The sequence below is a fragment of the Saccoglossus kowalevskii genome, chromosome 3 (genome assembly GCF_978046115.1).
Source record: "Saccoglossus kowalevskii chromosome 3, keSacKowa6.1, whole genome shotgun sequence".
In the NCBI taxonomy this organism is placed as follows: domain Eukaryota; kingdom Metazoa; phylum Hemichordata; class Enteropneusta; family Harrimaniidae; genus Saccoglossus; species Saccoglossus kowalevskii.
In genome coordinates, this window is record NC_140643.1 from 20,749,348 (window position 1) to 20,762,475 (window position 13,128).

Here is a 13,128-nt window from a genome sequence, read left to right on the forward strand (position 1 = left end):
TATTATGCACGACTTGTGCATCTTGTGTACATTCATAGCAATATTAATTAAAAAAGCCAACGACACTGTACTAGTTGGTGAAGACCGAATATAATAAAACAGTTGTGACAGACTGAACATAACTTTTCCTTAAATTGCAATCGCGAACGAGGAGGTTAACGAGGAGGTTAAAACACCGGGGAAAAAAAACTGCGATTGTTTCAAACAGCTCATAAACAAGTTGACATATTTAAATATATGTTTGTAACAACGAGTCAGATTGGGCCACCACAACCGTAACTTTGCTATGTCTTCCAATCAGATACGATTTCAAACAATATATAGAGAGACATCCGTTCATTCTTTTGTGAATAGATTTACCGAGCGGGCTCGTGGATAAACGGGTACGAAACCATAAAGAAACCCATTGCGTGCCGCTGAGGGCGCATGCTAGGGAAAGTCATTTGTTTTTGTTTTCGCGTTCATTTCATGAAAAACAATTTTGGCTATTTTCAGGGACTTTTAATTTTTTTTCTATTTAACGAATACAAATTCCAAGGACATTAACATTTGTAAGCAAGTTTAACGTGCTGTATATATCGCATACATATGGGACCTATATGACGACTGTATATTCGCAACGCATCCTATGCGAAATAGATTCCATGCCATGCAAACAACGCTTGTAAAATATATTATTTGTGAGATAAATAAGAGAATGTAAATTTTATAAAAAGAATTGGATATTTAGTTGACACTATCACGTTTTTGATGAGCTTCGTCGTTGGGTCCAACATGTATCACGACGCCTGGGCCGCCAAGTCCAAGATTATTCTTCTCTATTGCGTTCACGTTGCCATTGGTTTCAAACATTTGATCTTCTTCTGAAACTACGCCTTTTTCAATCATGTAACGATTAATCAACTCCTTGGTCAACTACGGAAAAAGTTGATTGAAATATTGATTCAATATTTTGTTTAATATTAATTTTGGTAATTATGATGCCATGTTGTATGTACATACGGCATGTATTTCAATTTTAGAGATACACTATGGTACCTGTTGTTGACTCTCGCTGATAATGGGGCTTGTAATGCTCTTTTTGCATTCTTTATATTTTCAACCGCGACTGTTATGATCGAGTTGGCATCCAATAAGAGCGTATCTTATTAAAACAACGCATACTTTTATGCTTGTGGAAGTCCGATTCATTTGTTGATTCCCGGTGTTAAGTGTGGTAAGTAGGCAGATACTAGTACATGTAGTTACAAAGACGAAACAAATGGAATAGTGTCTATCCCTAAACCATATTATGAACTATCCGTTGTCACACATAAGGATTTTCAACTAACGCGTGATAGTAAGTGTACATGTTTCTTACCTTTGTGTAGCTTAATGAAAGGATATCCTTCCCCAATGTATTGTCCTACAATAAAGCAATCACTCACTGTATCACCATCGATTTGTTTTATATGAGCACAAAACAACGCCTCTTTGTATAGCACGATCCAAGCCATCATGGTTTGTGTCGATATTTTATAGGTAGAGTTACTACCTTACATTACTTTACACGTGGTTATTATGGAGACATAGAGGTGTGGCTATGGCGTAATGAAATCAATATTTAATACTCACCTCAGTTCGTGGTGCAAGACAGCCTGTAGAGTTTTGTCTGTAGCATAACTTCCTGGCAATGTACATTAACCAAGTAACTGATGGAATGACATTGAAGAATGGAGGCAACACAGGACCGTCAAAATGCTCCAACCACATTTTAGTACGAACATATTTCCACTCGATGTCGATGTTTTCCTGAATTTGTGAACAAAAATATAATAAAAGTAGATTTTTAAGATAACATTATGTGAATATTGTTACATAAAATGTAAATAAAGCGGGGGAGTCTTCACCTGCTCATGCGTCAGATGGCCATAGCGTGTCATTGTTTCAAAACAAGCGTTTACCCATAAGCATTTGCGTTTTTAGCGTGTGTTGTTATCATGATCGCTTGGGACTCAATTTCCGCGCGTGCGCAGGTGACGACCCGCCCGCTTTAACCTAATTCACTACACGTCGCGCCATGTCGAGTTCGATACGGATCACTTATCCAGCAAATAACGCGTGTAGACGCCGTTATGCACTGCACGACTCGGGACACGCCCCGATCCATATCAACTGATTTCGACACGTCCAGTTGCGGCGAGTCTACGACAACAAATATACTGTTTCACTTGAGATCTACTCATAGATGCGGCGAGATTTCTATGTGTGCGATAGTTGACTCCTGCTTCCAACGAATCGCGGTATTTTTATCGGATGAACGCAAATCAACACGGAGATTATATGATTGTGGCGATACCATATTCAGTGCCACATGTATATTCAGTGCCACATGTACATTCAGTGCCACGTGTACATTCAGTGCCACATGTACATTCAGAGATGACATATTCACGATTGTCATTTTTTACAATTTTTATCTGTTTGCAAGTTGTTTATGTTTGGGTTATTTATTTAATAATTTAACTCATCTACTTGCGCTATCCACGTTTCAGCGGCATATGGTTTACATCATGATATCTATATAAACATAATTGTTATTGACATTGTACATTGCTGTAACTTGCTGTAGTGTGTAACCTAGATCAGGGTTGCTATACGCAAAGATCAGATTGATACTTGAGTTCAAAATCAATTTATTCGATCTGTTTTGTCTGGGCCTTTATGTAATGTGCAAAATCTCGTAGCGAACGGAAACTCGCCTACTGCCGACACAAGCATTCCATTTAAAAAAAAAAAAAAAAGCATGCCACAGGGGGCGCCCTATACCGATTTGCTAATGCATTTCTAAATATTGAGAGTTGAAAGGAGTATTGGCCACTTTTTCAACACTTTTTCGAAATTTGTTTTTCATCAAGCAAAAATACGTGTTTCTTCAAATTTGGATATTCATCGCATAGCACCCAGAAATTTTTTTTATGTTCTCTTGTTGGCTTTTTCAGACATCGCGTTTGCAACGGAATTTAAAACATAAAAAATGTTTACTGCCGGAGCACGTAGTCGTAACAGTAATTTATATCGTTTATCGTATTGTTTGAATTCATTAGATCGTGCGTAAATACACAATTCAAATTAAGTATTTCCAAAACATACCATTTTTGTTTAAGTCAGACTCGATACGTACCCTTAATCTGGCATATGTATCTGACATCATGGCGATGCATACATTGACCAATATAATGATGAGCGAAACTCCAAAGAATAAATACATGACCACGCCAATGCCAGCAATCATAATGGAGGCATCGTGTACGTCATAGCTATCGCCATCTGAGTCAGTTACATTGTAAATAACGTTGACGTACAAGCTACTTGTTGGGTCCGATGTGAACAGTGTGTTCAGTAATGCGGAAATGGCCGTGAAGAACCTGTGATAAAATTAAACACAGACAATTTATTAATTACATTATATTTGACACATAAGCCACAGTAAATATACAAGTAAACTAAACAAAATTAGAGTTAAAAGGGATTCCAGAATAAAGGCGTTTATACTCACGCATTAAAATCGCCAGTACCATCAAGTTCAGCATAGAGGTAGTAAAATCCGAATGCAAACGACACCACCGTGAAAAAACAGATACACAGAAAGCGAATGACGTCACCATTCATGGCTACAACCAACAGCAATAAAGGTCCGAGAAATGTACTCAGGTAGAAAAATCTTATGAATCGAAGGCATGCTAGAACTAGAGAAATTGCCGCGATCGAATCAAAGAAGATCCTGACCATGACGTTGACGTGCACGAAATTGTCCGTTATATGCAGTGTATTGTCCACTAGAAACGGGACAAATATGGATAGATCCATCCAGTTTCTCACGTCGCTAAAATAGTCTCTTGGGCCGAGCCTGTACAACTGGCTGAGTCCGGCCATTAAAAAAGCACAAGCGAAAATCAGCAGCCAAACTATCAATGTTTTGTCGGCCGCAGTCAACTCGACGGTAGGATCGTGCGCCATTGTTATGTCCACTATTAACACAATCAGCAGAAACATCATGTAGGAGTACAGGTGGGACAGGAATTTTCCTTTGGGGTTGTCTAATATCCGGGATAGTGGGGCGCATGGTGCTATTATGTAGACAAGGACTAACAAAGGCATCAGTATCATATAGACTATGAAAGAGTAAACGGCGTACAGCAGAGTCCAAAACAGCCCGTTGCGTGTATGCCATTTTGGTTGTCCATGCAGCCAGTCTTTCTTTACCTCCTTTTGACACTTCCAATTAGCAACAAACTGCAAAAAACAAACACATAGACAAACACAATATTTCATACGTTTGTTGTACATACTAATGGGAACCATAACCTCGACGTAAAATTTGAAATTATAAAAGAATGGAATTGCGTTGAACATGCCTCTTTTTGGCGACTTTTGACTGCTCTTTTCAACTGGTGGAATCCGTGAAGGCCTCCTGGTCCTCGCTCTAAACTACCGCCCTTGCCGCTCAATATAATAAGTACTTCTTTCGATGTATCACAGCAGTTAACGAGGGCAGCAATATATTGCCGTACCTGGCGTTGTAGCTCCATGTACAAAGACTGAAAGGTGGAATACAACGAATACACTTGAATTAGTTATTTTCCAGCGCCTCGAGAAAATAAATATACAATATAATAATGATATACTCGTATAGTAGTTACTAGTATGTGTAACACCATACACACGTGACTTGCATTGTATGTGCTCGTGTTCATGCTGTCATGTAACCACGTGTAAGTAAACATGTATCACCAATGCGGTAGTTACCTGCGAAGTGTCCTCGATTTCTCTAGCATGTGTCATAGCACAGAGTTCATCTGATAGATCCATCGCAGATACAAACGGGTCATCGTGGGCAAGGCTCATGTAAGCTGGACTCGAGAGGGCGCTATAACGATGAAACCTCATGTTATCGATTTCTACACATTCAGACTCTCCTGCCAAACACAATAATGTTATGTTGGAATCGATCAGACAACTGAGATTACCCGACGTTGCATGGTTGTGTAAAGTAAATATATAGTGCGATATGAGCAATGAATAATTATTTTGTGAAAATAACAATACTCCAAATACCATCACATTACTTTGACAACAGTTTTGGGGAGACACGCTTGAAATTCATCGTAAATACATGTATATGAATTTGATATTTTGTGCCATAATGGTGTGCACATTGAAACTTGAAACGTGCTTCTTGTATATATCTGCCGCCAATTGGGAAGATCATTTAATATCTTTGAAACTAGTGCACATAAATGAGGATTTATATTTCATTTTCAGTTGATTCTCAGGCTGTTTAAAACAGCCTTAATTATCATTTTTACCAATATATACGCAATAAATGATTTGTAAATAAAAACAACACATTCCCACGCAAACACAATTGTGCCTTACCATTCGGTATATGTGGTTTATCGAGTGGTGTTGCTCCATTGTCTAACAATAACTTCACGAGTTGAAAATTGTTGTTTTCTGCCGCAAGCTGCAGTGCGGATACAACTGTTCGTTTTCGTCTACCACTGCAGTTGACGTTCACGTTTTCACTCTGTAAGATACGAACAGAAAAAGTGTTAGATATTTAAAAAAAAACGATCAAAAAATTAGCCAGGACAAATAACTGTTACTAGTGCACGGTGAAAATGAAACGGGTAATAATGGCATGGAAAGTAATTAAATTAACAATAATGGCATGGAAAGTAATTAAACTAACAATAATGGCATGGAAAATACTAGTAATGACATAGTAATAATGGCATGGAAAATAATGACATAGTAATAATGGCATGGAAAGTAATTAAATTAACAATAATGGCATGAACAATAATGACATAGTAATAATGGCATGGAAAATAATGACATAGGTAATAATGGGATGGAAAATAAAGACATAGTAATAATGGCATGGAAAATTATGACATAGGTAATAATGGCTTGGAAAATAATGACATGCGTAATAATGGCATGGAAAATAATGACATAGTAATAAGGGGATGGAAAATAATTACGTAGTAATAATGGGATGGAAAATAATGACAAAAGTAATAATGGGATGGAAAATAATGACATGCGTAATAATGGGATGGAAAATAATGACATATAGGTAATAATGTCATGGAAAATAATGGCATGCGTAATAATGGCATGGAAAATAATGACATAGTAATAATGGCATGGAAAATAATGACATAGGTAATAATGGGATGGAAAATAAAGACATAGTAATAATGGGATGGAAAATTATGACATAGGTAATAATGGCTTGGAAAATAATGACATGCGTAATAATGGCATGGAAAATAAGGACATAGTAATAAGGGGGTGGAAAATAATTACGTAGTAATAATGGGATGGAAAATAATGACAAAGTTAATAATGGGATGGAAAATAATGGCATGCGTAATAATGGCATGGAAAATAATGACATAGTAATAATGGCATGGAAAATAATGACATAGGTAATAATGGCATAGAAAATAATGACATGCGTAATAATGACATGGATAATAATGACATAGTAATAATGGAATGGAAAATAATGACATAGATTATAATGGCATGGAAAATAATGACATAGGTAATAATGGCATAGATAATAATGACATAGTAATAATGGCATGGAAAATAATGACATAGTAATAATGGCATAGAAAATAATGACATAGTTAATAATGGCATGGAAAATAATGACATAGTAATAATGGCATGGGAAATAATGAAATAGTAATAATGGGATGGAAAATAATGACATAGGTAATAATGGGATGGAAAATAATGACATAGTAATAATGGCATAGAAAATAATGACATAGGTAATAATGGTATGGAAAATAATGACATAGGTAATAATGGCATGGAAAATAATGACATAGTAATAATGACATAGCAAATAATGACATAGGTTATAATGGCATGGAAAATGATGACATAGATAATAATGGCATGGAAAATAATGACATAATAATAATGGCATAGAAAATAGTGACATAGGAAATAATGGCATGGAAAATAATGACATAGTAATAAAGGCATAGAAAATAATGGCATAGGTAAACAATGGCATGGAAAATAATGACATAGGTAATAATGGCATGGAAAATAATGACATAGTAATAATGGCATAGAAAATAATTACATAGGTTATAATGGCATGGAAAATGATGACATAGATAATAATGGCATGGAAAATATTGACATAGTAATAATGGCATAGAAAATAGTGACATAGGAAATAATGGCATAGAAAATAATGACATAGTAATAATGGCATAGAAAATAGTGACATAGGAAATAATGGCATGGAAAATAATGACATAGTAATAATGGCATAGGAGTCGCAAAATGAGCTAAAACAAATTTGTCCTTATTGTTATAATATTCCACAACCGGAAACAAATATACAACAACAAGTTGTCATTATTATATTTACATTACAAACATAATATAACGACGGACTTGTGATATTTTAATTTTGACCTCGGGCTGATAACAAAATGGTTCACACCAGGTTGGTTCGACGGTAGGTTCACTGCCGCTAGATGGCGCTAATTATAATTGTCGCGTTCGATAAAGGGCTTCTGCGACGTATACAAAGAGTGTAATATACAATGCTTGTTTACAGGCCCGTTAGCGCGATGCGTGACGATAGAAATATACTTTCACGAGTTGGCATTAATATTTACGAGCGTAAGACCCCTCTGTAATAGGAGACGTTGCAGTGCTGGTGGCTGGGTGGTACATACACAACCGTACTGAGCCCGAATCGTACAACTAAGCGAGTAGAAATTTGAACACTCTGTGCATACCTTGAATATATATGGCTACGTTCATTCAAAGCATTCTTCCATCAAATACAAACATAATAGTTGTATACAACTGTTATTCAGATGTCCATGCCAATAAACTAGTCGTGTCGTTTGCCTACAGTGGTATTGTAAATTGGTGAAAAGAAACGTGTATACAATTCAATATCCTCCTGGGATCGAGTTGTTCCTTCTTTTATTTGTTAATCGTGATGTTGACAGCGAGTGGTGGACGGCAATAATTACTACAATCATTCTACCTAACTAGTGTAATGCTGCTCTGAGCTTGGTGACACCATTTCTTCACTTCAAAGTTTATAACAAACATTTCAGAAATCCAGTTCTCGTTTGCAGTTGCGAAGCTTCTGTTCTCGTTTGTACCTGTTCTACTCGCCACATACGCATTAGGTTACTGATTGTGTAGACACGTTCATTCGCGTGTTCACTGAATATACAATGCCTGTGAATGGTATGCATTGTTTCATAAAATCGTTGCATGTTTCAAATTCAAAGAGGAAAAATAAAAACAATTCCAATAAAAGAATCTGACACCCACTTTGAAAGAATTGGATGCATGTAAGAAATCTAGCCGTATATCATATGTTACAAACTATACACGTGATCAATGCCACAGTCGATGCCACGGACCACGCTGCGTGAATATGACGTGTTTTCTAGCAATTGAAATGTCAGGTTGTTAGCGAGTGAAGTTCCACTGGAGTCTACGTTGATACATTCATACAATTACTCGTTCCCTTCCAATACACCTGTATGTGCAATGAATACGCTCCTGCTTGATCTATTCAACGCACGACAAAGATCGCCTTATGAGAAGTGATTGCAAACTATTGTTGTCAATACCCAAGTTATTTAATCGCCACCTTGTCGCCATGGTTACAAGAGTTACACGTGAAAATACATGTAACAACACATCATATTTATTTTTGACTACAATGTTTACACAATAGCTCAGGGCACAGTTGGGATGGATAGAATGTGTTTGAGGCAATGTATTAATAGATTCGTACGTAATACAGTAGACGCCATAGGTGAACTGAAGCCCACAGTCCCCCATAAAACCATGGAAGTATAAAGAGATAAACTGACCTTGGTGACGTAAAGCAAAGACACTAGTGTCTTTGCGTAAACCCCCGTCTTTACACTGACCTACCGGTTTAGACTTATGTCGAGAGAAATCACTACAACATACAGAATTTAGTATTACTGACGACACACTATGGCGAGTTTTTCAATGTACATAATAATTTAAAAGTGTTCACGAATTATGATACTTAAGTAACAAAGACAATCCTATAACCGCTATATGATTACCAATGCATGACTGACTTTCAAGTTGTACACTAAAGTTAAACAAGCCCGTAAAGAAGTACCAACCTGTATAAGCGAACAAACCCCTTCAAAGTCCCCATCTTCCACTAGTTGTAAGAACTCGCTTTCTTGCGTCGAGTTAGTAGACTGCTCTTTAATGCTGGGGGTCTCGTCGTTGAGAGAAAACTCCGAGACTTCAATTACTCGCGACATACTCACCACTCAAACGAGCGACGGCAACTAAACTTACTTCGTTTCAACGATGCAACAAAAGCAAACGTTATCACCAGTAAACAATGAGCCTCCTACTGTCGTAGTACACCCTAACGTCTAATTCAGTCTTTAGACGGCGAGGAAGTAGAATAAAGACCCCTTCAGGGCCAAACCAATTAATATATGTGGGGATATTGCTGTCAGAGGTCATTGCTATAAACTGGTGACCGTTGTTTTTCGCTAGTATGAACCTTTCGTGACAGGAATCTTTGCACCAGCTAATTCTAATATATGGATAAAAGACAGGTAAATGAAAACAAAAACAGACTGAGAAGGTGGCGGTTTATTATTTTGTCAGTCGTTTTATTCACTACCGTGTTTGTGGTTAGCCGGCATCAAATAAACGCGACATTCGTCTTCAACTGAGACGCATTTTACCCGCTACGCCGCTACATTTAGATTAAACCGCGGCTCCTAGTATATAAAAGAAATAAGACTGCCGGATTTGAGTATACAAATGGCCGGAGCTCAAGAGTGCGTGGCACATTCGTGGTGCCCCGCAAAATCACTCTTTTTACAGAATCAAAATGAGCGGAGTATGGTAATTTTTATTTTACACACAACCATGAATATATAAGGGATGTAAATGTGACGTTAGTTCACAATTTGCGTGAGATTTCGGCGTAATTGTCGCCTAAAAACGACAAGAAAGCATATATCAAGCAGTCGTCCATGTTTTTCCAGAAAAACTGTCAATCATGGGTCTATGCACAATCAAAAATGGTACCCGAGCTGTTTGGTCAAACTCTAGATGTAAGTAAGGTGCCAATAATTTGCTAGTTCACACGGCAGCATTCTATCGGAGCCGAACTTGAACTACTGCTCCTCTCATGGATTAAGATTAATGGTCGTGGGCCGAACGAGAGCCGAGATCTGCCAAAGTTCAATTCAGTTCGACCGAAGCCGATCGGAACAGCGCCGCCAAATACTTTGTATGAAAATAGGACGAATGAAAATGATTTTGGTGTGGTGCTTGTGTTATTGTTTGTTTACATGGCACGATGCTGTTGGGCTGGGTGAAAAAGGAACAATTAGTCTGAGACAATCACTGGTGTACGCTGAAATACGCTAATTGTGTAACAGCCTATTACAGTTATTGTCAAGCAAAATTACCATCTTGTAATTGTTCAACTGTTGTCAGCCCAATCCTAGTAAGAACATGTCGCCGTACCGTTGCCGGTGTTTCTTTAAAAGGTTTCTGCAATCATTTCCTTTGGATTTTTTCAGCCGTTCTTTCATGTTTTTGTGGCATAATTTTGCACGCCATTTTTCTGTTCCCCTTTGAGCTTTCAGTGTATCGCAGTAGTTCTTTAATCTGTCAAATAGGTATTAGGGCGCTTATCTCTTCGTCAAACCAAAGGATACGCGAAATTACAAACGATGTTGTCTCCGCCATAATTGAAATGAAAGATTACTTGAAGAAGACGACTGAGGGCGTGATTCCGGCCCAATAGTTTGACCCTGATGTGTATACACGGTCGGAGCCATGTCGGGGCTCAACACTATCTGAGTTCAACCCTGAGGATTTATTGGAGCCAAACGTCGCTCGAGCCGTAGGGTTCCAATAAAATGCTGTCGTGTAAACGTAGCAAATGTAAGCGATCAGTTCTAAACTATGTCTGATCATAGACACTATACCTTTCTAAAGTTTATGGTCCGACAATTTAGTGGGGAATAGACAAATATGAGTTGGTCACTATGCAAATAAATCGTTGTAAAGGTTACATGTGTTGACGTTTTATTGAACATAGCTTTTATAGTATGTAAACATAAACAAAAAAAAGAAAACAAATCCGATGTTTGTGCAACAACTAGCGGTTGCAAGAATCGTACGCGCCCAGCTGAGGGCGCAACTTATATGGCATTGGTTGCATTGTCGATTAACTTTCTCACGGCATGTGTTCAAGAATTAATGTTATTTTTCTTTCTTTCTTTTTTTTTCTTTTTTTTGTGGGCATTGAACAAGCACTTTTAATAGAGAAAAGACAATTAAATGCGACGAGTATGGTTATTTCATATTTACGTTGGATTGGGTTGGATAACATATCGTTGTACTTTAGAACATGTACTGCGTTACCTGGAGTGTGGCAACATAAATGATAGTGCTTGTATGTCGGTTGGTTTCGTTTGATGAGTTAATTCAATTACACCAAAATATGGATCAATATGATGTTGTTGTTTTTTGTAGTTAATTACAAACTGAAATAGGGTTTCTTTAAAATGTTGACAATTTACCCAACCAGTGCATTTGATGGCAACAACATATGGTTTGATGAAGAATCTGTATGATTTTAATTAAAGGCTCAACGTGACGTCCTCGTGGTACAGTGGTTCTCACTGTTGTTCTCAGTGTTGTGAGATTGAGAGCTGTCTCTTCCATGGTGATACGTTCTACCATGAAGGTATAAACTGTTTATACCTCCACGGTAATACGTAACCTGTTTGCCATCCTTGTATCGTTGAACTACGATTCCACGGCGATGACCAGTAAAATATGCACGCATGCTTAGGGTGCTGGCATGAAGATAACCACGGTAAACAATAAGCAAACTGCACGACGTTTCTATTTCACTCCCCGGTCCAAGTAAATGGAATGATGACATCACAGATTACTGACTAACGACTTAAAAGCTACCACTGATGCGTAGCAATAGTGAAGATACTAAATTTGAGGCGATGCATAGTTTCGTGAAATGTCCTTTCTAAACATGGTTAGAAAGCGACACATCAAAAAGTCAAGTTGAATTCATCGTTGGGCGTCTACTAACTATATATTAAAGTTTCTGCAACGGACCGTATGGCACTACGTATATTCATCGCGATACAAAACCGGAACAGAAAAAATTGAAGCTAGTTGTTGAATTGTTGACACATATTTATAGCGATGAGGACATAGATAAATATAAACCCAGTACCCAGTACAGGTGTCCGTCTCTATGATAGTCAAACATGCCAAAAGAAATCGCCGGTGTAATGGCAATATTTTCGTTATTCCTACGTTTTACCCACGGGTAACGACTGTTTTTTTGTAAACTTTGTTACACACACACACACTCACTGAATCTCAACCGTACACATAGGACGTGATATCAGCGTTTCAGAATGATTAGTTCTATTTTACTATAAATAAGCGGGCATGTATTCGACGTAAATCAAAATCCCGTGTCATGAATTGCTGAAAGAAAAATCGTATACTACTAGTAATAGCATTGTTTGTTTTTCTCAAGACAGGAAACTATATTCATGACATCACACGTATAATAGGTTATGCATGACCACACCATAGCAGCCCGTATGCGGAGAAAGCAAGGCGTGAACATTTCCGAGTCGGCGAGTGCTGAAATACTCTCATTTCAGTCCTCTACGTGCCTCGTTTATCTACTCAAATTGGGAGTTGGTTGTAGATGGGAATCAGAACGAATCACCACTGGTAGAATTCAACAACAATACTCGGTTGCGTAGATCATTGTTTGTTCAAAGCGCCCTCAACGCCAATTGTTGGGGTCCAGTTTTCAACAGGCTGCACTCAGAATCCAGGCGAGTACCCCTCAGAAAGTGACACGATTATTGCAGTGTCAAACAAGCTTATAGAGAACATGTTTTGGTATGAAATAATTATTTAAGTGCTAGCGGCAATATTTCTGTATTTCTAAAGACAAGAAAAGTTATTTGTAAATTGGATAACTTCTTTCTAATATAATAT

At 37.6% G+C, this 13,128-nt stretch overlaps 1 protein-coding gene across 1 annotated transcript; it reads right to left on the minus strand.

Moving 5' to 3' along the window:
• Window positions 1–71: 71 nt before the first annotated feature.
• Window positions 72–9,365, minus strand: LOC102802876 (short transient receptor potential channel 4-like). The gene is made up of 9 exons (XM_006823445.3): window positions 9,219–9,365; window positions 5,419–5,569; window positions 4,789–4,958; window positions 4,398–4,580; window positions 3,539–4,275; window positions 3,164–3,407; window positions 1,615–1,791; window positions 1,361–1,405; window positions 72–915 (listed from the first exon to the last, which is right to left on the minus strand). The coding sequence occupies exons 1-9, from the start codon at window positions 9,363–9,365 to the stop codon at window positions 727–729; spliced, it is 2,043 nt and encodes a 680-aa protein (XP_006823508.2). The 3' UTR covers window positions 72–726.
• Window positions 9,366–13,128: the final 3,763 nt, after the last annotated feature.